Source organism: Artemia franciscana, chromosome 11 (genome assembly GCF_032884065.1).
Source record: "Artemia franciscana chromosome 11, ASM3288406v1, whole genome shotgun sequence".
In the NCBI taxonomy this organism is placed as follows: Eukaryota; Metazoa; Arthropoda; class Branchiopoda; order Anostraca; family Artemiidae; genus Artemia; species Artemia franciscana.
In genome coordinates this window covers 691,411-717,819 of record NC_088873.1, presented here as the reverse complement: position 1 = coordinate 717,819, position 26,409 = coordinate 691,411, and the positions used below count along the sequence as shown (strand labels likewise).

At 35.1% G+C, this 26,409-nt stretch overlaps 1 protein-coding gene and 1 long non-coding RNA gene across 2 annotated transcripts in view; one reads left to right on the top strand and one right to left on the bottom strand.

The window, feature by feature from the left end:
• LOC136032654 (uncharacterized) overlaps nt 1–17,204 on the top strand; it is a 30,387-nt gene extending 13,183 nt beyond the window's left edge. Inside the window, exons 3-4 of the long non-coding RNA XR_010618754.1 lie at nt 2,429–2,603; nt 17,089–17,204. This is a non-coding gene — a long non-coding RNA (uncharacterized LOC136032654). The remainder of the gene's footprint in view (nt 1–2,428; nt 2,604–17,088) is intronic.
• LOC136032653 (ribosome biogenesis protein BRX1 homolog) overlaps nt 3,173–26,409 on the bottom strand; it is a 38,998-nt gene continuing 15,761 nt past the window's right edge. The window contains exons 4-7 of the mRNA XM_065712938.1: nt 23,895–24,019; nt 20,476–20,611; nt 13,118–13,212; nt 3,173–3,443 (exon numbers count right to left, since the gene is read on the bottom strand). Of these exons, the coding sequence (XP_065569010.1) occupies nt 3,195–3,443; nt 13,118–13,212; nt 20,476–20,611; nt 23,895–24,019 (605 nt within the window). The 3' untranslated portion in view covers nt 3,173–3,194. The remainder of the gene's footprint in view (nt 3,444–13,117; nt 13,213–20,475; nt 20,612–23,894; nt 24,020–26,409) is intronic.

Sequence of the window (26,409 nt, the reverse complement as noted above, 5' to 3'; positions counted from 1 at the left end):
TATGTGAATCACCTGTTTCCGCCACGTGAGTTACATCAACTGACGCAATCCAGTCACGATCGATATAATTTTTTTTTTTTTATATATTATTTCTATCATTGGTTCTTGGATCACGCTACTTACATATTGTTTTGTATTGATTTGAAGATGGTGAAGGGGTCTACTTAGATGCGATTTCACTGAGTTGAGGCTAGTAAAGGGGACTCCTGTTTTGAAAGAATGGGAGACAGAGAACTATAGAGTGAGGGACAAAAACAGGGGAGAAGAAACAAAAAATAATAATTAAAAGCTTTTGATCACGAAAAAACTAAGTACATTGGCCAGGATATTAGAACAGCGAATTTTTAAATTCTATAAAAATGTCACATAATTTGGAAAGCAGGTTCTCAATTATAATTGAAAATTAATTAAAGAATTAAGCCTACACCTTAAACATAAAAATAGAGAGAAACCTTTTCTATAGTCAGGCATATCTCTCCCCTCACGAAGTGGCTAAAATGCTTTCTAAATAAGTCATGCCTACAACAATTAGAAGTATATAGTACACTAACGAAAGAACCCGGATTAGGGGTTATTTTCCGCCTCCTTCGGCAGCTTTGCCATTTGGTCCTTGCTGAGGGGCGTTAATGATGGCGGGGATTCTCTCCCCTAGACTTTGAAAAATAAATTTTTGGATTTTTGGTAAAACACCTGTTTTTGGTGGAGTCATTCAGAAAAAAGACAACGAAATTACTTCCCCTCTAGATTAAAAAAAATGTTCCCCCCTTACCTGCATTTTCATGAATTGATACCACTTTCCACGTTTCCGGGACTGTATGTACTTCTTTCCCTTTGTCACTTGCGCTGAAAGTCTACTTGTGTAGGCTACAGCAATGATGAGGCCATTCAAAGAGGGCTGGGGGCAACAGGCAAGATTTGTAAACAGCAACTGCCTTGTTCATTTCCTAGTTTACATAAAAAAATCATAACAAGAGGGATGGGTGTAAGGCTAATTTTCCATCGGGCGTCACCAACCCTAGAAACAGCCATGAGCACTGTCATGAAAGTTTCACGTTACTTTTCAAAATTTGTCAAAATAATTGGATGTTTATGGTGTTAAGGTTTAAGTTTTTATTCAATCAACAGAAATAAACATATAATAATACTTTCAAAGAACCCTTTTCAAAAGTTAATAAGCGTTTGACAGGATACATCCTGTCTCAGCAGCGACTGAAAGGATAGTTCATTGTCGTCTCTAACGAGGGACAGACGTCAAATTAGAGCGAAATATTTAGTCTAGAAGCCCCCTCCTCCCATCAAACATTTATGTACTTTGAATAGTTACATCGATAACCGCTTTAGCATTACTTTTAATTCTTTAAATGGATTTGAATTTCGCATTGGTATCATGCCTTAAATTAATTTTTCAAGTATTTTTCTTGACTTGTCAGGTACTTATAGAGCTTGCAGTGACTGAGCAGGCGTCAATAAAGGAAAAAAAAATTCATTTACTATGTCAGTTGCATATATCATTCCACTAAGGTCATTCCTAAGGTTTTTAGAAACATAAATATTGAAACAAAACCTTTCTGCCACGTGTGAGTTAAGTTTTTCTAACAAATCTTAAGAAAGACACAGTAAATCCTGGCTGTGTTGACATAGCCTATGAAAGCTTATTTTTTTTTTATTTATTGACACATACACAGTCACTGAAAGCTCTATAATTACTTAGAAAATCAGGAAAGAACTACTTTTGGCATTATACCCAGAGTCGTTCCTAGGGTTGGTGGTGCCTGGGGTAAAATTTATTACAGCACCTCATCCTGAACTCAAATACAAGCGAAAATGGCTGAATCAAGGTGAAAAATTGGATCAAAGTGGGCAATTACCCAGCCATAGCACCCCTCAAACCACGACGGCTGGGCAACCTGCCTCGGTTGCCCCCCCAGGAATGGCTCTGATCATACCAACACCTAATTTTCACTCGATGCACAAAAAATTCAAAACTTACCTATACCCAAATGGATTGCAAAAAATGGGAATGGGAATGATAATTGAAATAGAAACAAAAGGGCGGAAGCTGAAATACTTTACTTTGGGCACCGTCTAAGACGGAAGCTACATTTAGAAAAATTCAAAAAAAAATCATTTAAAAAATAGCTATCTGATGAAAGTAAAGAGTGAAGTTAAAACTTAAAATGAGCAAAATTGCTGGTTCGGAGTGTATGAAACATATTTCTGAAAAACTGTTTCAAATAAGCTGACTATTGATGTTTTTCCATGTTAGTAGAATTCATAAAAAACTAGCGCTTTACTGAGAATTCAGCGTGCTTGGGCATTTTTAGAAAATTAATTGTAAATATTTTTAATTAGCAATTTTTTTTTATTTCATGTCGGGTACAAGACTTTTGAAGGCTTCAAAAATTAATATTTTTTTTTATTTCTGTAGGTTAACTAAGGATTTTCTGATCCTAATATGGTCTGGTCGCGTCGGTATTGTGTTTTCAGAAAAGGACTAGTTTTTCAGAACTACAAACACTGAAAAATCTTATGAGCCAGTTTGTTTGTAGGTTCTAAAGTTGGAGAAAAACAATTTTGGTACAGTAGCATACAAAATTGTTTCGGTAAGTTATATTTTATTTAGCCTGAGAAATATAAATTATACACAAAGCCCATATTGAAGCCATTTTAGCTTCATCTTTCTACTTTATTCACGCTAACTCTCAGTAGCTGCTCTGAAAGCTCTTAAGTTACTTGGCAGAACAGGAAAAATACTTGTTTAGACCGGTCTCAGTCATAGTCTATACACAACGAGGTTTTACTGATACCGAGATTTAGCTAATGCTAATTTAAACCAATCCGAATTTTCCATATAACTTTTCAGCCAATAAAATCGCATGAATTATCTGATTGGGTCAAACTAGCGCTAGCTAAATCTAACCCTCCACGAAACTAATACCAGATTTTTACTGGATGAAAAAAACAACAAAAAAACGTAGCTATGCCCTGATGGATTAATAAAACAGAGAAAATTTCTTAAACTTGTAGTACCCCTGAAGATGAAAGCTCGGCAGCCATTTTAGTAACACAGATTACGGTAGCACCTTCCCCCCTCCCCAAAACTCTGGATTTTTTTTTAGGAATTCCTATAGTGTGTTATATTCGCTATTTTCTCAAACACTAAAGAATAAAATTTATTTCATAAATTCATTTATTTATGCTGCCATTTCCTCCACTTTAAAATCAACCACTTTCTTTGTCTTCTTTTTCTTCATCTTCTTCTTTGGCTGCTTTTTATCTTCATTTTCAGAATCAATGCTTTCCATTGGCTCTTCATCAAAGACTTCGGCTAATTCATCTGGCTTCATGAGGGGCCCATCCTGCTTGCGGATATCATAGGAAATCTTTTGATCAATTTTATTTTTGTATTTTAATCCCGCAGATTTTCGCATCTCGCGCCGATGCTAAAAAACAACAACATATTGGATAACAATTTAGCCAAATGTGACAAACAAGAAAAAGTATACAACGCGAAATAAGAAGAAAAGATAGAAGCGCGACAGAGGAAACGAAAGAGAGAGATGGTAATAATTAGATACTAAAAGAATTGACACACTGGATAATCTATAAGAGAATAGTCGAAACAATTACAGTTAAACAATGTTCCCAGCCTCTTTTTTCATGCGTTTATTTAAACACAATTCGTATAAACAAGCAACCCTTTTAATTTTTAGTACCTAACTACCCATAGATGAATTCAGTTCATGACTGCAACTCTGGCACATTGCCACTAACATTTCCCAAGAACTTAGGATTCCAGTTCTTAGCTAGGGATATTGAAAAGAACAGACATTAATTCAAAAAGCACATTAAGTACATTAAAGCTTTTTTCAAACCTTGATATTTTTTCGAAATGTTGCCATAGGGGCAGCCTAGGTTCATCACCACTGGTGAGTTATCACTCCGTCCCATTTCATTTCATGCATTTTTTCATAATGAAATTCTGCACTTTATATCAATTTACACGAGAGAAATTACGTCCTAATTTGTTAATTAGAAGATTAACTATAGATCGTTAATATATAGGTAATTAACTATATAGTAGGTTAACTATAGATCCCCTATAGTAACTAAAAGATCATCTATTTTCCTAATTTGTTAATTAATAGAAAAATGCCTAAATTTGTCAGGCATTAAATCAAAGTTATGCGAACTTTTTCAAATGTGGTAAATTAACATCCTACCATCGCCATTTTTCCCGTGGTAGAGGAGTGGGTTTGACCTTCCCTTGCTAATACCCAGAGATCAAACCCGGTTGTAGCAAGACACTGCAGGGCTGACACAGGGACCTTAGCAGTCCAAAATCGTTGTTAATCCGATTACTTACTTACCATTACCATTCAAAATGAAGCAGCTTTTAATGTGAAATAAAATTAAAATAATTTAATACAATAATTAAATCTACAAACCTTAGAGGTAAATGACCCCCCCCCCCCGCCTATAGACACTAGAACCTATTTTTGATGTGGTATTACTTATCCAGCATGAAACTTTCTTGTGTAGATTTGAGACTTCTACGCAACGCAGTCGTAGCAGAACCCATTTCTAATTATAATTATAATCAATTATATTAATTAGTTTTAATAATTTAATTTAATTAATTTATTATAATATTTTTAATTTTAAAATTATAATTACAAGCCATTTTCCAGGATAAGATGAACAGAATAAACGAAACGGTAACGCATTTTTTTTTACTCTTCAAGACCATTAAAACGTCTCTGACGAAAAGTAAAAGTTATAACACTATCCATTTGTTAGTTTTTATAATTAGCCAAATTTAATGTACTCTCTCTTTTTGTTATTAGATAAATTTAATTGACTAAGAAAGTCGGCGGATCAAATGCAAGTATGTTTCGTTTAGGTATGCCATCAACACACAATGGTCATAAATATTATAATTTGGCTTATATATGCCACGGACACAGATATATTCAAAATTGATAAAATTAGGGATCTTACAAACACCAAAAACAAGAAGAAACAACAGGGAATTTCTCAAGACACTGGGAAACAAATTAGAATGAATATTTCGGCCATATGTCCAAGGGCCGTCCCCAGCAATACACAAATATATAAGAAGAAACAACTTACAAGAGGATAAAATCAATAAAACTAAAATGAAAAGTTTTTAAAAAAATTTTTATTTTAATTCTGTTGTTCATTTTAGTTTTATTGATTTTATCCTCTTGTAAGTTGTTTCTTCTTATATATTTTTGTATTGCTGAGGACGGTCCTTGGGCATAGGGCCGAAATATTCATTCTAATTTGTTTCCCACTGTCTTGAGAAAATCCCTATTGTTTCTTCTTGTTTTTGGTGTTTGTGATGGAAAGGCAGTGTGGTCTTCGTCGCTATTTAGGGACCTTAATTTAAAAACATGATAAACAGTTTCATTCCAAAGGACTACTTCAGTGAAAAGGAGGCCGACCCTAATGGCGTCTACGGGGAGTGAATACAGCGAAATTGACAATTGCTTTTCTCAAAAATGTTTCTTAAATAGACCATTCTACAGATTTCAAGTTGCAGGTGCAGCTAGACTTTGAATGAAAGTTTACAACGAAATAAATATTGTTTTTTTGTTATAAAAAGGCAATAATTGATACAAAAAAGAACTTTTCGAAAAGAACGATACGAAAAAAGAATTGATACGAAAAAGAATTGATAAGAAATTGAATTGATACGAAAAAGAACGTTTCGAAAAGAACGATACGAAAAAAGAATTGATACGAAAAAGAACATTTCGAAAAGAACGATACGAAAAAACAATTAATAAGAAATTGAATTGATACGAAAAAGAACGTTTCGAAAAGAACGATACGAAAAAAGAATTGATACGAAATTGATACAAAAAAGAATTGATAAGAAATTGAATTGATACGAAATTGATACAAAAACGAATTGATAAGAACTTGAATTTATATGAAAAAGAATATTTCGAAAAGAACGATACGAAAAAAGAATTAATACGAAAAAGATACAAAAAGGAATTGATAAGAATTTGAATTGATACGAAATTGAATTGATACGAAATTGATACGAAAAAGAATTGATAAGAAATTGAATTGATATGAAAAAGAATATTTCGAAAAGAACGATACGAAAAAAGAATTGATACGAAATTGATACGAAAAAGAATTGATAAGAAAAAAGAACGATACGAAAAAGAACATTCAAGTTTCGCGGAGCTCCTTTATTCACTAGCATTATCATCTTACTCTTTGAAATATCTGCTAAAATAAGAATTTTTAGAATAGGGATTAATATTGATGAATTAAATACAGATACTACTACTGATACTACAAATAAGTCTATGCAGCAAGAAGCCACCTGGGGCCAACACAGATGCGCACGCTCTTCTCCCACCTCAATACAGATAGGGTAGCTACTATCTCTCCTATTAAATATTTTACCTCTTCTAAGGACTGGCAGCCGTTACATTGAGATCGCCTATTGTTTCTAACGCTTAGCCACGTTGTATATCCAGCCTGTTTTACTTAGTCACCACTGACCAACCACCAGGTTTAATACCATCCATCAGTGTTGCCAACACTTTGGTAGAAAAAGTACCACAAAACGCCCTGAAATTGCACCACTGGTCCCAAAATTGTACCATGTCTATTTTTTTGCGGGTTGCGCTACGCGCAAGATGAAAAATTTTTGGTAGTATTTTAGGGCGTTTTTCAATTTGATGCCATTCATATTAACTAATCAATTGGTTTACACTTTTAAGCATTTTACCATTTTGAAAACAATACAAATGCAATCAGGGACAGGACTAGGACACGCAACATTACAACGTGGCTTCTTATATTGTTATTTATCAATGGCTCATCAATGCTTTTTTTGCACATTAGGGGGGCGGGTAAAGTCTTTGGACAGCGTGAAGTTAGAAAACAATTCTTACTTCTTAATATGCATAATAATTGTAGCTAACACATTTTGTATGCAGACCCACTACACTTTGCGATGGAGGGAGGGAGATGTGGGATGGAGAGAGATGGCAAAGGAGAGGCAGATGTGATAGTTGAACTTTATAGTCTATTTATAACTAAGTATAGACAGGGCTCTTTAATGACTAAAGTTTGATTATCCGTGAGGATACGAGTATGCATGCTGTAAAGCCGTGCTGCTCTGTAGCATTTTACGGACAAAAAACGCCAATTGAAAAGACGTTTTCCTGTTCTGTGTTTAAAAAGTTATTTCAATAATCCGGTCGTTGTACAGCTCATGCCCCACCCTCTTGGATTTGCTTGTGGGTCTCTTTACTTCTATTTTAACAACCTCCTTCCATCATCATTTGGAAATCAATTCACTTTAAATCAAGATTTGCATACTTACGGAACGCGAAATTCATGTGACATTGTCCACGAGACACCGTCAATAAAAAGAGGGTATTTTTTAATTAGATTTTTTGCACCAGCTATTTGGAATTTAATCCCCTTAGAAATCTTGAACTCAAATAACATTATTACCTTCAAGCGAGCAGTAAGGGTCATTAGAGAAATACTGTTTAGACTTGAATTTCGTGCGGTCCTCCTCTTTCTTTTCGGTCTTTTTCTTTTCTTTCTCTTCGTCACCCCGTCCCCCCCTTTTCTCTTTTTTGATAAATTGAGTCGATTCGTTATTTCTGTTTGTTGATTGTTTAATTATTCTTTAGTTAAGTTTCTGCCCTAGCCAAGCACTTTTTGTGCTTTCCTGGCAGATTATGTACAGTAATTATGTGTTTTTTGCTTAAATATATATGATTGATTGATTGATAAGCTATGGTGAATATAGGCAGCTCCTTATTTTTGTAATTTTTACCAATTCTTATTTTGGTAGCCTTACAGGAAGTCATGAAAAATACTACGAAGTTGAATTTCTTATTCAAACAACAGTATTTTTGATATAAACATTTCTGTCACCTTGGACTTTTGTATAGTCACCAATAAGAATCGGCTTATCCATTTTCGCAGAATCATTTAGTTAATAAGCGTCGGTAACTCTTCGTTTATGTCCATGAATACGAAATAGGAATCTAAGGATACATACGCGCCATCTATTCTTTAGATAATAATTACAATGTAAATTGATAGGTGTCATTCTCAAGAAGATAGGAGCTGGATGGAAGTCGTCCATTCATATTAGCCGGTGTTTGGGTGTTGGATTTGTTTTCATCGAAAGTATACTTGGCCTTCCATGTCTCCTCACTTCGATTTCTTACTGAACTTCACGAAAAGCACTAGTTCAACTCTTCCTCGAGGTCAGTGTCAGAGTGGATGGAGAAACTCAAGTTTTTGTTGAAAAAATGGTTGCTTTCACAAGGATGGAAGGTGAACACGAGTTGAATTCACGCGATCACATACGTTAGATATTGAAACTACTAAGTTCAAACTTTGATAAGAACATTTACATCACAAAGAATTACCGAATAATCACAAGTACATTTATCTCAGGTCTCGCAAGAACATATAAAGGAAAATAATTGATATGATACGAGAAAAGGAAAACAAAACGAAGAAAAATAAATATGGAAAGTTTATCAAGTTTAAAATTATGTGAAGTAACAGAAAATGTGGCACAAATAAGAAATATATAAAGAACTAAAATAAAGATTAGGAAAAATTAAAAAAGCCGATTAATTAGGAGGTTAAAAACACATAAAAGACTTGTCATGTTTTCTGAGATTTCTCATTAAAACTTCCGGTCAGTTAATTAAGTATTGTCATTATTTAAGAAATTTGAGACCAATGCACTATTTACAGCCTTCAAATTAGCGAAAGCCTTTTCGCCAATTTGCTTTTCTTTTTTGCTAATTCGCTTTTATCTTTTGAAGAGAGATTTTGTGTCTTCCTTCGCCATTTCTATGTGCATCTTCGGTTGTAATTCTCAGTGTCACATTCAGCGTTGATAAATCTTTTAAGGCTCATGATGAGACAATCATTAAAAAGACAAATTGTACGATTCTCACTCTTACCCTAATGCATCGATTTCATTTTCAGTGTCACAATTGAAAGTGGCTTACCTCGTATCGATATTTTTGTCCTGTATGGAGCCCTTAAGTCATTTACACAAGTTATTAAAAGTGTCGTATGAAAACAAGATAGGAAATAATAAATGAAAAGAGAAAAATGAAATAGGTAAACAATGAGGATTTTGTCAGCCAGTAGCAAAATATGAAGATGAAAATCAAGCAAATATTTCGACAAGGACCTCCATCAAGTCGTCCTCAGTGCTAATAAAAAAATAAAAAAAAAATATATATATAAAAAAAACAAAAAAAACAACAACAAAATTTAAACTTCTTAAGTGAACTCTACAAGAGGAGAAAAGACAGGTGTCAGGTGAAGGTGGGGGTGTGTGTGTGTGTCTTTTCTCCACTTGTATAGAGTTCACTTAAGAAGGTTAGATTTTGTTGTCTTTTCCTCTTTCTTATATATATATTTGTTTTCCTCTTTCTTATATTTGTTTCCTCTTTCTTATATTTTTTTTTGAGCACTGAGGACGACTTGGCGGAGGTCTTTGTCGAAATATTTGCTTGATTTCCATCTTCATATTTTGCTACTGGCTGACAAAATCCTTATTTTCACCTATTTGATTTTTCTCTTTTCATTTATTATTTCTTTTCTTGTTTTCATACGTCATGCATAGCCAGTATGGTCTCAAAACGCGTTTATTAAAGTGTCCAGCTTGAGTCCACTTTAAAGTGTCCACTTTAAAGTGTTAAAGTGAACAGCTTGGGGAAAAAAGCTGTCTAATTGATTCTGTGCGACGCTTATACAGGTTTATGAATCGGCATTATCAACCTTAAAACTACCACTCCTTCACGAGCTTCAGTTTAGTTTAATCTACAAACTTCTTCTCAGTACTAATAAATACAAAAAAACTCCACCAGCCATAAAAAAAAAAAAACAAAAAAAAAAAAAAGATAAATTGGAACTATAAAGGGTACGCACGAAACACTTTACCAATTCATTGTTCCTTGTTATATGTCAGTGTTAGCATTTATATCAGAGATTAATGAAGTTAACGTCACGAGTTAAGTTTGATTGTTCTTTACCATTTCTTTCACTATCACTTGCTATTTCATAGTTGTTGGATGAAATTCAACGCTTTGTGATTATTATTAGGAAGGAAATTGATTCTTTCTTTAAAAAAATAGTGTTTAATAGTCTCAAATTTGTCTTTTATTAGAAGAAATTAATCATAAGAAGCTTTGCAACCAGTGGCGATGTTGCCGCTTGGTGAATGACAAACTTATAGGATGCAGTTTACGGAGTTTCTATTGAAAAAGTGAACAGTGTCTTGAACTTTTACACTCAATGGCTGACAAATGACACTCTTTAGCACGCATTATCACACATATGACATTTTTCCGGGCATTTTAATGCAACGCTATAACGCTATAATGGATCGTTTGAACTTCATGAAAAAATCCCCATTAGCGGCTTTTTCTAACAATTTGGCTACTAACCGTAGGCAAACTGTTACGTTTAGTCTTCCTGGTCATTTTTCCCAGAGGTGTAGGACTGCACGTAGGTTATGTGCTAGTCCACTGCTTCTTTTTTGTATTGTAAGCAAGGGTACCATTTAGTCGGAGTTTATAGTAGACTGTGACAGCTTGTATCATTAAAATGTTTCTGATTCGGATATCATTATCTGATCCTGATATCTGATATCTCATTATGTGATTATCATTATCTGGGATTCTGATGTCTCATTATCTGATTCTGACATCATTAAAATGATTCTGATTCTGATAACACAAATTTAACTACAAATAATGAACAACCATATATAAAAAATAGTTATGTATATAGAAACATAACTGCTAAACCTTTTGGAGCCCTTAAGAGCATGATGGCTAAATCAGGTGTGTATGCAGCAATCGAGGTCTACTGCTCAATTCCTTTCGTGCAACATAAGAATATGATAAAGTAGTTTAGAACCAGAACACCTGTTGCCAGTTGTCTCCAAGCCTTCATAGAGTGCAGATCGATTTAAAACACTGTGTGTTTTCGTTTAATAAAAGTTTTACCAAGAGAATAATTTTGTGAACAAAGATGCTCTGACGAGTTCACTTGAGATGCCTCCAGGTATGTTTTCCATCAAATACTTTTTTAAAATAAAGGCAGTGAACTGGATTCTTCTTACTTAAACAGAACTTCAAATTCTGAGATCTATGGAATGTGTCATAATCTTTTTAAGAATAATAAAAGAGTGCGTACATCACTCTTAAAGGCTAATTCCTTTCCAGGTGGATTATTATAGATTTTATTTGACTGCACAACATAAATATGTAGATGTATGAAAATGATCAGATATAACACAGAGGGGAAGGAGGAAGCTCAGCTACTGAAAGTCCTTTTCTCTCTTTCAGCTATTGCGAAAATATGTTTTTAATGTAGTTTTCCAATTTTTACGTTTCAAGCAGTGTCGTCGATTTTGGAAAGAGCTTGCTTAGATTACACACACTTGCTTTACCGCTTCAGAAATCTCCATTCCGTGGAACGATTTTTGACAGAGCCGGTAGTTAATTTTGTTTGGAAATTTAGCAACAGCCATGTAAAAGAAGAGCATTCAGTTATACGAAGTGTTGAGATGAGGAAACATAGATGATGTAAACTCCTGAGTTTCCTCTGAGTCTCCTGAGTTTCCTGGAAACTTCTTTGAGAGGAAACTTCCGGAGTTTCCTGAGTCCTGAGCTTCCTCTAAAATTACTCGGCTTTGCACAGCTCTCCAGGCTTTCTTCTTACTTCCACATTAGAAAGAGTAACAAGGGTTGTCCGAAAAGTAGTAGGAATGATTTTTCTCCTGCCTGGATGTAGTAAAGGCAAGGGATTGTAACTGCGGTGGTTGGCTGGCAATGAATTATATCTTCCAGAATTCCTGTTGCCAGTCGTCTACAAGCCTTCATAGAGTGCAGATCGATTTAAAACACTAAACTTCTCCCCGGATACCAAACCAAATTTTTCAGACATTATCCCCAGAGAGGTGTCGTGGAATTCCGTATGTGGCCCAGATTCCAGCCCCAAAATATTAGCCCCAAATTTTGCGGCTTTTTGAATACGACCCCAGGACAATCTTATCTCAGACCCTCATCTTATCTCACCCAAAAGACAAATCCCACTCTTGAGTCTTGGGGTAGTGTCTTACTACCCCAAGACAAAGCAGAAAAGGCTGCTCCTCAGACATTCATCTTATCTCATCCAAAAACGCCTAAATCTCTCGCCACTACAAAAGTGGGGTGGGGTTTACAAAGAAGGTTTTGAATGCACCGTTCTTCGTGAATTTGCTTGAAAGATTCAGGAAACAAGCTCTTCCACATCCATCCAGCAATCGCTGGATCATACAAAGTCCATCACAATAATACGCCGAGCCTACAGTCTTCGTTGTTATGGATCACACAAGATCCATCACCATAATGCACCATTCCACATAGTCTTTTCTGTAATGGATCATACAAGGTCCATCACCATAATGCACCATGCCACACAGTCTTTTCTGTTATGGATCATACAAGGTCCATCAACATAATACACCATGTCAAACAGTCTTTGCTATTATGGATCACAAGGTCCATAGCCAATTACAGCCCTGATGTCCCTCCTTCAGACTTCTTCTTCTTCCCCCGACGGGAAAGGGTTTTGACAACACAGCTCGGTCCAGAGCATTCCAGTTTCTGGATTCCAAGGAGTCTTCAGTAATAGGCAGAGCCACTGAAGAGAAGCTGTGTTGAGATAGAACGAGCTTCTTTTGAAAAATTTCGACCTTTTACTTCCTAAATCCATGTTGTGTGCCTCCTATCAAATGAAATTTTCTTAGTTTCGATTTGAAACTTAGGGAGGGCACGCGAAAAAGATTCCGTAAGAACACAAAGAAACCGGGAGTAAATTTCACTCATTTCAAAAGCAATCAATGTATGGAGAGACAACCCGATTTTAGAAACACAATTATTTGTAGACCCTAAACTTATTAATTCCTATTATAATAAATTATTTGTGGGATGTTTAAAAATTTTCCTTTTTTCTACAGTTGAAGAGTTTTAGCAAAAGCTTTTATCACCCTTCTCCTTATTTAAGAAATACAAAAACTTACCAAATTTGGAGAGACATAATGACGATTTTCCCATAGTACTTGTCCGTTAAAACTGCCTTCAAATATTTTAATGGGGTTCATCACAAATCGCGGACCTGAAAAGTTAATGAAATAAAGAAAGAAAATCCGAAAGGAAGAAGAGAAAGAAAAGAAAGAAGAAAGAACAAAGAAAGAAAGAAAATCCGAAAGAAAGAAGAGAGGAAATAAAGAAAGAAGAAAATAAAGAAATAAGAAAGAAAATGAAAATCCGCAAATGTTTAAATGCGTCCACGATAAGGCGGCATCAGAACGACAAGAAAAAGAGAAAATAGCACCAAGTAAGAAAACAAAAACAAACCAAAATAAACATGTATTGTTGCTTCTGTATATATTAGCTATGTAATAAAGATCTCCAATATTAAAAAAAATTAAAATAACACACGGAACAAAAAACTTGTTTTGTGTCTTTTATTGTGTTTTCTTTGTGTTTGTGTTTAATTGTCTCTATTCTCTCTTTTGCGCCCATAGCGATCAGTACAAATTGCTAAAGTTTTAGCCGAAATGTAAACAGTGTTTAAATTATTTTTTACATTTTTTTTGCCGTGGCTAGCTCATTGGGCTTCGTTTTTTTAAAATTAAATTTAATTAAAAATAATACAAAAAACTGATTATATTAATACATTTAGTAATTTAATGCAATTACATAATTAAATATAATCTCATTTAATTACATAAGAATGTAAAAAACGTGAATTTCCAACAAATACAAAAAACGAACTTTTAAAGCACCAAGGAGAGTGAAATCGAGGTGTGATTATTTGAAAAATTATAAGTAACGCAACTATATATATCGCTAAAAAATTTTAATATAAGAAGTTTAATTTGTGAAAAAAAAAGAACTCCTGTGCAATTATTGGCAATAGGAGGCGCCAAATAAAAAAAAGAAGAAAAGCACAAAAAACATGGATGAAAAATCAGCAAAAAAAGATAAAACGGTGTGCGTGTAACTGAACTACAAGCAACTAAACCCTTGTAACTGAACCACCATATAACTGAACGCCATTTAACTAAATCCTCGTGCAACTCATCCCATTTAACTGAGCCCCCGTGCAACTGAACCGCCATGCAGCTTACCACCGTGCAACTGAACCACCGTGCAACTGAACCGAGGTGTAACTGAACCACTGTACAACTGAACCACCCTCCAACTAAACCCCCGTGCAACTGAACCACCATATAACTGAAACACCGTGTAACTGAACCACCATGCAACTAAACTCTCGTGTAACTGAACCAGTGAACTCAGTTTTTCAGTATTCTAAAAATATGAGGCAATATAATTGGGTAAAACACAAGTTAGAATTTTTACATGTTCAACTTTGTTGTTGGAGTTGTTGGAATCTTAAAGTTATGATATAAACACCAGATGATTCATATAAAAGCTCTGTTTTTTTTTGAAAAAAAAGAGGAAAATCTGATGTCACAAACCGTTAAAGCTGATTTTATTTATCTTTTTTTTCAGATGAATTAGACCTCTCTGGACGTTAAGTAATAACTGATGTATTTGGAAAAAAAAGGGTGGAGCGTAAGCCCTTTGATCAAATTTAACTCAATGAGCCCTCCCCCCCCCAAGTTCATACAAAAATATTTTCATAAGAACCTTAGTTGTTAACATTGACTAACTAGCTTAACTTACAGCCCTTACTCCAGAAGCTGCTGGAGAAGAAGCTTGGTGGGGTTTTTAACCCCAGAGGCACGGTTATTTGACCTTCAGACTATTTTGAATATTTTCTTTAATTTCGATCGGATGCATTCGGGGGAAAATGGCGATTAAGAGGGAGAGACTGATTGTCCTCTGATTACCTTTGATTTTTCAAAAATGAACTTGAAATTTCAGTTTCCAATCAAATGAGTCTTCTCCAAAGTTTGTACATTCATTGTACAAAATCTTAAATTTTAACCACAGGTAACTTGAGATAACCTACAGCTCTTGCCCCGAGGACTGTGGGCGTTTTTGTTAATCCCACTTTATTGTTCGATTGGAAATTGAAAATTTTATTGCCCCTTTTACAAGTAAAAAGTAATTGGAGGACACCCCCCCCCCCGAGAAAAACACCCTCTGTGGAAAATACCTCCGTGAAATACCACCTCGCGGAAAATACCCCCCCCCCATGGAAAATACCTCACCGTGAAAAATCTCACCCACAAAAATACCCCTTGCGGTTGGTTGATATCCAATCACTTTCGAATTATAAGAAAGACTCGGACTGCCTGGGGATTATAACTAATTTCTACTGCCATCCTCCTCTCGACTCTCCACTAGAGTTAATTCTGGATTTATTCGAAGGTTCAATGAGAGTTGAGGTGTGTTGGCATTAAAATGCATCCTTTGAGGTATCTCCCTTTCTCCCTAGCTAAAAACAATCAGAGAACCTTATTGCAGAAGTTCAAGTACCTTTTTAAGTTTTGTAATTGCTTATAGATAGTGTTTGTTATTGGGAAGCATGCAAACTTTTTTCGCGTGGGATTTTTCTGAAGGGGGGGGGGGTTCAGGAGGATTTTCCATGAAAAGAACATTTTTGAATGCAGGGGGGGGGCAAGACTTACACATAAATTCCTCTTTCCACTTTCCTTAGTACTTCTCAGCTAAACTAAAAAATAAAACAACCCAATTAAATTTTCCAATTTTGAAAACCATATTTTCCGCGATGGGGTATTTTCAAGGGGAGAAGTTTTCTTTCCAATGGGTTTTTTCAAGGGGGTATAAATGCCTAAACCCCTTAGACAGAGATAGGGCAAAGGAAAACACCATTAACAGCCATACAAAAGGAGAAATAGATCTGGCTTTAAAGAGTTTTTGACGACCGATTTTCTTTATTTTTGTGACTACAAAACAGATCTGTTTTATTAATTATCTTGATAGTCATTTATATTATGACCTTAAAAAGCAAAAAATTCCAAAAAGGTTTAAAATGTACAGATTTTAACTTGTGATTTACCCAATGTAAGTACGGTGTTTGAATTGCACGAGAGTTCAGTTGCATAGTGGTTCAGTTACACGGGGGTTTAGTTAAATGGGGTTGAGTTGCACGAGGGCTCAGTTAAATGGGGTCGAGTTGCACGAGAGCTCAGTTAAGTGGGGTTCAGTTGCACGAGGGTTAAGTCAAAAGGGGGTTCAGTTCTACAGTGGTTCAGTTGCATGGTGGTTCAGCTGCACGGTGGTTCAGTTACAGTGGTTTAGTTGCATTGAAACCGGTAAAAACTAATGGCACGAATCAATTTAAGAAGATATAGTTGTTATTTGAAAGCGTAGTGCTTTTTAGGAATTGGTGGTTCAGTTGTACGGTGGTTCAGTTACACGGGGGATTAGGTAAATGGGGTTGAGTTGCACGAGGGCTCAGTTAAATGGGATTCAGTTGCACGAGGTTTCAGTTCCACGGTGGTTAAGTTCCATGGTGGTTCACCTACACGGCGGTTCAGTTACAGTGGTTCAGTTGCAATGAAACCGGTAAAAACATATGGCACGAAACAATTTAAGAAGATGTCGCTTTTACTTGAAGGCGAACCTGTTTTTGTGAATAAAAAAACTGTTGATGTTTGCATTTTTACGGACGAAAGGCCTTGTCAAATTTAAATAGTTACTTTTTATTTCTTATTTTCATGTTCCGACGTCACAACACTGAAGAAAATGTGGTAGTGCCCTAAAAACATAAAAATTTTGTGAGAAACCAAAGTAGAAGCTTTGAAAATCATGGTTTTCAGGTATGAATAGACCTAAGATTGGTCCAGGAGGCCAAAAATGTGTTCGCTTTTAAGTCCTTGGTACTTAAATGTTTATATTCCCCTATGAGTAAGGTTTGCTACGTTATTTGTTGCAATGCTACAATTTTAAGGTTTCAATGTAAGACAACAATTCTGTAATCATTTCACATCTAACTGAACCTTTTTATCTACAAAAATAAAATTTTGAAATGTTTTGCATCTTTTTGTAGATCGGAAAACACCAATATTGGTTGAAGATCGTTGAAGAAAGGAAATGTTCCCATTTTTTGGCAAGGTTATACCATTTTGTAAAAAAAGTGTAAGTAATATCCTAATTCTGACTCAGTGAATGGGGAGATCGGAAACTTATGAATCCACCAATAGAAGAATCTTGTACTTTCGTTGCAGGTTATAACAGGGTACCTGTAACAGAATTGCACATCTCACAGGGAATATATTCCTCAAGAAGAAAAAAAGGCTAATTTTTGAAATGTTTTATTGGACATGTATTTGACATTTAATTGACCATGAATACCATGGGGAAAATGGATTTCGGCTGTGGAAATACGATAGGCGTTATGTGACATACCGATCCAGAACGGCTTATGTAATGATTCTAATAAGTTCAGGAACGCCTTATCAATTGGTTTAATCATAATACACGCATCTCCATTTGTTCTCGAGATACTCAATTTTATAATTCACTCAAAACGCGAAATGACCGAATTTCTACTAGTTTTAAAGACCAAAAACCAATTCCAAAGCCATGAAGATTGTCAAATATAGCCCACCATGAGACGGCCAGAAATGCATGACTAGAACTCGAGAGATATGGAGGCATATTTTCCAGAAGTTTTTTCCTTCTTAACATTTTTATAAATATCCCTTGAAGCCTTTCGTATATCCACCGACGATTTACCCCCCCCCCCCATAATTATGATAAATTGAAAGAAAAAGCAGCCGATTTCAACTCAATGTATGCAATAATTCCAATTAAACAGAAATAGTTATTTCTTTTAAACGGTCTTTTAAAACAAAAAATCTAAAAATTTATAATAAAAGATCAAAACATTATTTTTATGTAATAGAAACATTATATGATTTTTTTTATTTCAAATTTAAAAGATATTTTAAACGATAATACGATCTTTTGAATGAAATCACTTTTTACATGAGCATACTAACCACACAGTCAACGGTGCTTATTACCATTTTTGCTTTTGCGCCATATATATATATATATATATATATATATATATATATATATATATATATATATATATATATATATATATATATATATATATCGGTCCCCCAGATGGTCGAATCAGGGAAAAAGACTTTATCAAGTCAATCTGTGCAGGTCCCTGACACGCCTACCAATTTTCATCGTCCTTGCACGTCCAGAATCACCAAACTCGCCAAAGCACTGAACCCCACCCCCTAATTCCCCCAAAGAGAGCGGATCCAGTCCAGTTACGTCAATCACGTATCTACGACATTTGCTTATTGTTTATGTATATATATATATATATATATATATATATATATATATATATATATATATATATATATATATATATATATATATATATATATATATATATATATATATATATATATATATATATATACGAAAAGAGAAATCACCAACAACAGCAAACACATAAAAAAAAAAAAAAAAAAAGGAAGACAGAAGGAGAAAAGGAAGACTGTTTTCCTAAATTAGTGATTAATATAGACCAGCACTTGAATGAGGATGCAGTTGATTAAAACGTATCGTATAAAGACGCTTTTTCTATGGAATCGTGAGCCCCGGGCCAAGACATAAAGGCCAAGAGCTAAGGGCAAAGAGCTCATACGGCATGAGCTCTAGCAAAATTCTAAGAATCAATGGATTGATTTAAAAGGGAAATCAGAAGCTTTAATGCCGGTTGGGATTTATTGAGACACGAGGTCCTTCTAAATATCAAAATTCATTGAAATCCAATCACCCACTCGTAAATTAAAAATACCTCATTTTTTTCTAATTTTTCCTCTCCCTTCGGTCCCCCAGATGGTCGAATCAGGGAAAAAGACTTTATCAAGTCAATCTGTGCAGGTCCCTGATACGCCTACCAATTTTCATCGTCCTTGCACGTCCAGAATCACCAAACTCGCCAAAGCACTGAACCCCACCCCCTAATTCCCCCAAAGAGAGCGGATCCAGTCCGGTTACGTCAATCACGTATCTACGACATTTGCTTATTCTACCCACCAAGTTTCATCTCGATCTCCCCACTCTAATCGTTTTCCAAGATTTCCGGTTTTCCCTTCCACCACCCCCCCTCCAATGTCACCAGATCTGGTCGGGATTTGAAATAAGAGCTCTGAGACATGAGCTCCTTCTAAATATCAAATTTCATTAAAATCCGGTCACCCATTCTTAAGTTAAAAATACCTCAATTTCTCCAATGTTTCTGAATTAGCGCCCCCCCCCCAATTCCCCCAAAGAGAGCGAATCCGTTCCAATTATGTCAATCATGTATCTATAACTTGTGCTTCCCATCAAGTTTTCCAGGATTTCTGTTTCCCTCCTCCAGCCCCCTTGTCTCCGGATCCGATTCGAAAATGCAGCATCTGAGACATAAGAGTTTCTATGTATTAAGTTTCATTAAGATCCGATCACCCATTCGTGAGATAAAGATAACTCAAATTTCACGTTTTTCAAGACTTCCGATCTCCCCTCCAACTCCCCCCAATGTCGCCAGATCTTTTCGGGATTTACAATAAGAGCTCTGAAGCACAAGATCCTTCTGAATATCGAATTTCACTAAGATCTGATCACCCGTTCGTAAGTTACAAATGCGTTATTTTTCTAATTTTTCCAAATTCCCCCCCCCCCCAGCTCCCCAAAAGAGAGCGGATCCGGTTGTGTCAGCTATGTATCTTGGACTTCTGATTATTCTTCCCACTAAGTTTCATCCTGATCTTTCCACTCTAAGCGTTTTCCAAGATTTCCGGTTCCCCCGCCCGAACTCCCCCCAATGACACTGGATACGGTCAGAATTTAAACTAAGAGATCTGAGTTACGAGGTCCTTCTAAATATGAAATCTCATTAAGATCCGATCACTCCTTTCTAAGATAAAAATACCTCATTTTTTCTAATTTTTCAGAACTAACCCTCCCCCCAACTCCCCCAAAGAGAGCGGATCCATTACGATTATGCCAATCACGTATCTATGACTTGTATCTAGGTTTCCCCCTCCAACTCCCCCAATGACAACGGATTTGGTGGGGATTTAAAATAACAGCTCTGATACACGATATCCTTCTAAATATAAAATTTCATTAAGATCTGTTCACCCGCTGGTAAGTTAAAAATACCTCATTTTTCCGAATTGACCGTCCCCCCTCTCCCCCTCTCCCCTCCCCAGATGGTCAAATTGGGGAAAAGACTATTTCTAATTTAATTTGGTCTGGTCCCTGATACGCCTGCCAAATTTCATCGTCCTAGCTTATATGGAAGTGCCTAAACTAGCAAAACCGGGACAGACAGACCGACTGACAGAATTTGCGATCGCTATATGCCACTTGCTTAATACCAAGTACCATAAAAATATGAAAAAAAATTTACCTATTTCGACAAGCTGACCATCCTCTTCTAGAATTTGAAAATTTCTGAACCAAATGCGATTATCGAAAACAGTAAACGAAAAAACATGATCAAAAAATGGCTGACTCTTTGGATGGTTATTAGGGGTTCCAAAAATCTAAAATAAAATGTAACCAATTAACGACATGAAGGAATAACAGTCCTAAATGAGATCAGCACAACACACAGAGTGGTACTACATTTATCATCTCACAATCCTCACAGCAGCCCAAGTCCACAAGTGAGTGCTGATGGAATCGGAATAATAGTGAAGAAAAATGAGAGCCTCTGAGGATATGACGAAGCACAACTTATATTCCCCATCTGTCATGAAGTTTATTATTTTTAGTACAAATTGCTGTATATTGCAGCAAATAAACAGATGAAGGTATATTATCCGATAAGAAAGATCTATTTTTAAAAAGTTTAATACTAATAAAATAATATCACAGGTTGTAGGCACGTAAATAGGACTCTCAGGAAAATGGGGGAATATTCCAGGAAGGGGCCCAACTTCGAAGATGCTCCAAGACTATACAAATGCCAGGAAAATACAAGAAATTATAGGAGAAACCGTAGAAATCTCAAAATTCGAAAGGGGAGGAAAACACGTTCAAAGCCACCATGTCATTTTTCTTTATCACTATTTTTACGTTTATGTTACAGAGGTATTTTCTGGACCTGAATTTCACCAGCCAAAAAACGAAATAATGTAAAAAAATCACTTATAAAAAATTAGGGAATCTTGAATAACAGAAAAAAATCATGACATACAATTACCACTATGAGAAACTACTTAGGAAATTCAGAAAAATGGAGTATCAGAAGTATCAAACAGTTGGTGGTAACGAACTGTAGTAAGGAGCGACCCGGCTCAATAGTAAACGAAACTCTAAAAAACGGAATTTTAATACTAAAATATACATCAAAAGAATCAGTTTTTCATGCTGATTTTAAATATATAAGTTTCATCAAATTTAGTCTTTGTCACCAAAAGTTACGAGCCTGAAAAAATTAGCCTTATTTTAGAAAATAGGGGAAAACACCCCCTAAAAGTCACAGAATCTTAACGAAAGTCACACCATCGCATTCGGCGTATCAGAGAACCCTATAGCAAAGTTTTCAAGCTCCTATCTACAAAAATGTGGAGTTTCGTACTTTTTGCCAGAAGACAAATCACGGGTGCGTGTTTATTTGTTTTTTTGTTGTTTTTTTTCCAGGGGTCATCGTATCGACCAAGTGGTCCTAGAATGTCGCAAGTTGGCTCATTCTAACGGAAATGAAAAGTTCTAGTGCCCTTTTTAAGTGACCAAAAAATTGGAGGGCACCTATGCCCGCTCCCACGCTCATTTTTCCTCCAAAGTCAACAGATCAAAATTTTGAGATAGCCGTTTTGTTCCGCATAGTCAAAAACCGTAATAACTATGTCTTTGGGAATGACTTACCCTCCCCCCCACAGTCCCTGGGGGAGGGGCTGCAAGTTACAAACTTCGACCAGTGTTTACATATAATAATGGTTATTGGGAAGTGTACAGTTGTTTTCAGGGGATTTTTTTTTTTGGTTTTGGGGGTTGGGTTGAGGGGAGGGGGCTATGTGGGAGGATCTTTCCTTGGAGAAATATGTCATGGGGGAACAGAAATTCAATGAAAAGGGCGCAGGATTTTCTAAAGTTACTATAAAAAAAACAATGAAAAAATAAACATGGAAAAGTTTTTTCAATTGAAAGTAAAGAGTAGTATTGAAACTTAAAACGAACAGAGATTATTACGCATATGAGGGGTTCTAAAAATACTTTAGCATAAAGAGCGAGGTATTTAGGAGGAGATAAATACCTCGCTCTTTATGCTATAGAGCTTTTAGGAATTTCAACTATTTATTCTACGGCCTTTCTGATTCAGGGGTCATTCTTAAAGAATTGGGACAAAACTTACGATTTAGTGTAAACAACGAGGTATTAACAAGGGTACAAACCCCCTCATATACATAATAAAAATTAAATAATATAAAAGTTTGTTACGTGAGTTAATTCTTAAGTTACGTATATTTTTTACTAATAAAAAAATTCGTTAAAAATTAAAATTTATAGTTGCCTTTTTATGTAACCGAAAAATTGCATTGCAACTAGGCCTCCTTCCCCATCCCTTAATTCAAAAACGTTCAGAAATTACATAAAAATAACTAGTTTTTTTAACTGAAAGTAAGGAGCGACATTAAAACTTAAAACGAACAGAAATTACTCCGTATATGAAATGGTTGTCCCCTCCGCAATCCCTCGCTCTTTACGCTAAAGTTTGACTCTTTGCCACAACTCTGCTTTTTAAAACAATTAAAAGCTTTAGCGTAAAGAGCGAGGGATTGCGGAGGGGACAACCATTTCATATACGGAGTAATTTCTGTTCGTTTTAAGTTTTAATGTCGCTCCTTACTTTCAGTTAAAAAAAATATTTTTTTTTTATGTAATCATAAACGGGCTTGTTCCTATGGAAATTTCATGGAAGAGGATATTTCCAGGATACCATCCCTCAATTTATTTTTCAGTCGGTGATTGATTCTCCTAAACCCAAAGATTGATATTCTGTTAGATAGAAGAGGATATTTCCAGGATACCTTCACCTTAATTCATTTTTCAGTCACAGATTGATTCTCCAAAACCCAGATATTGCCCTTTAAATATTAATACAAAAAACATTTTTTTAAAGAAACCTATATTTTTAACTGGAAAGATCTAAAAGTAAACAAAATAAATAAAAAGAAACCTCAAAGACCTACCGCTTACGTACGTACGACCCCCAAAGCTATTAGCACTGATAGTAGCCCTTGTTTGATTAGCCTTGTTTAGGCCAATCAACTGATAATCTAACTGATTAGCCCTTGTTGATACAAGGACATGTAGTTGCGAGATCAATTACCTTACTTAAAACAAGTCGATTTTAATGCTCTAGATCTTGAGCGTGGCTAATTTCCACATTACTTGTATTGCTTGTTTTCTTTTAATGATTTTAAGCTTTTATGGTGTATTTTTACTTCCAGGTTTTAAAAGTAAGTCCCTTGTTCATGCTCCTTCCTACTTTGTTTAGAATTGAAGATAGCTACACTGAACACAGGTTTTTGCCGATTTATTTTACTCTCTGTTTTGTTTCACTGGCTAAAAAAATCCCCAAGTTGGTTTATGTCCTTCACAGTTTTGATGTCATTTATTAAATTATTAGATTATTAAATTTATTAAATTATTAAATTTATTATTGAATTTATTAAATTATTATGCCTATTAGCATATAAATAACCTATAAACTCAAGGATAAAAAAAAACCCATAAGCAAACGATAATCAAAAGCACTTCTTTTAACAAAAAAAAAATACTTTCCGAGAAATGACAAAAAAAAAGAAGAGAATAGTTTACCTGGACAAGCAACTCTTTTAAGAGGCTCCAGTGGGCACTTGAATCGAAATTACTGTCAAATGATAAAAGAGGACGTGACCCCTTCAAACAGTTGCCAGCCATTTTTAATTCACCACTGGTATGAACTGAAATGATTAATAGTTTAAACAAAAGGATCGTCGAAATTAAAAACACAACAGCTATTTCTCTTCAAAAGAAAAATAAAGAAAAAGAATATGAAGAGAAAGAGAGACAAAAAAAATTGTAACTGTTACAAACGGCAAATGAAATTTATGACGAAAATTCAAAATTGCTTGTTAGAAAAATTTTAATAATAAAAAGTTTAAAAAGAAGAAAAAAGAAGAAGAGAAATAGGTCAGCACAACTCCAGAAACCTGACGTGAGTAGTAGATACATGTTTAATTTTTAAAAGGATCAGAACGCCATCTAAATCAACATCCATCACCCAGGTGAATTACATAGAGTAGATGAAACCCAAATAGTTATGCTTTGCTTGCCATCTATTTATTAATGCATGTTTAATTTTCAAAAGGACCAGACGCCATCTAAATCGACAGCAATACCATATCCAATACTTAGTCTGCATAAAATTTTTTAGTGTTATGTTTATTTGGCCCACGCTAGACACTGGGTTACTTATAGCAGTAAGTGCCAAGGAGTGGTGACCCCCAAGGTAAAAATTGGCGTGGTAATGACACAACTTTGCAAACTACGTTGACCAAAGATAACTTTGTGCGGTGACATTGTTATTTTCATTGGCATTTGGTTGTTCTGTTATCGACATTGACCTTGTTATTTTCAGTCTCGTTTTTCTTTTTTAATCAGAAATACGCCTAATCAGAAGTACAGAGTGAAATCCATAAGTGTGACATAATTTATATGAATTAGGCATTGTGACACTACCGGATTGACCAAGCAATAAACATCATCGCTTAGTTGCTATCTTTGGCTAAACTGAGACCAAATAAGGTTCTGGCCAAAATGAGAAATTTCGGTTCGAGTGATAAATCCGATTTATAACGTATCTTACTTTTTTGTTTTGAGGCCTATTGAGCACAGTTTCTTTTTCCTTAATAAAAAATAAACAAAAATTTAAACTAATAAAAATTCTGACAAAGCCTAAAAATGTTATCTCTTTGACAAGCTAAACTAGCCCGCATTGACTAAGCGTAGACGATTAGGACTTGGATAACTAATTTATGGCAAAAAGCTCTGCATTGATAAAAGGGAAATAGACGAGGTCAGCTTTTGATCTTCTTTGCCCCAGTCACAAAATACGGCGAACATACTTAGTAATTGATAGGCAAACTCTTTTTTTTAAATCTATACTCCGCTTAGGTAATCCGCCTTTTTCTCATTTTTGTGGGTTACTTATAGCAGTAAGTGCCAAGGAGTGGTGTAACCCACACCACTGGCAATATATATATATATATAGACCAATTACCCCACAAAACCAAAATAATGGTTAATTTTTTTCATAATTAATATAATTATAAGATAATTTTTTTGATGACTTACTGCAGATAAAAATTACCCTCTACAAACATTTAATTTCATAGATTAATATGCAAATGTTAAAAAAACATGCAAAGGCATATAAAACTTGAGTAACAACATGTAAAGAAATTCACCAGGTTTCAAGCTCCCCCAAATTTTTTCCCGACTTGCAAACCGACCAAACAAAAAGACCAAACCGACCAAAAGAGAAATATTAGGTAAGGCACTCAGGAAGATATTCTTTTCTTACCCCGTTCCCACAAAATCTTAGTTTGAAATCTTAAGAAGGCTCTAAACGGTCAATCATTTTGATCAAAAGCTTCAGTTAATCGATTGATTCAAACATGATTGAACGTCTACGAACCTATTTGACGCTAGAGTCAAGCATTGACAGTCATAGATAGAAAGTTTGAATTCAAACGGAAAGTTTGATTGATCGTCTAGACCAGTTTTATTTAAATATTGCGTCAGTCAGGCGCCAACAACAATGGAACACATGTCAGAAGTAAGCAAAAATGCGGAACTCGAGTTTATCTGTTTATTAATAGAATTATACTTGTATCACCCTGAGCTATGGAAAGTTAAAAGCAGAGACTATTATAACCGAAATAAGAAAAGTGCGGCAATTGACAGGATATTGCGAGCGGTAGACATTGAATCCAGATTATACAGTTTCCGAACTAATTTTTTTTTTAGTGTTTTAAGGACAAATTTCAACCACGAGTACAAGGCAATCCATCAGAAAAAAAAAAGTCGTAAACAAACGTGGTTTCCTATGTTCTTTTTGTTTTCGCTTGAGTGCAACCAAAGTACATACAGGTCAAATCATTATTATACATCATATACGGTAGACACGTCAATATCCAACTCTGAACTGAAACTAAAAATCTGGTCGTGCATTAAATATAAACTTGAAATTAGCTTTGGTTCAAGATTGAAAGGTTGATTTAAGCACACGTCAATCGATTAACGGAAGCTTTTGATCAAAATGATTGACCGTCTAGGATCTCCTTTGAGT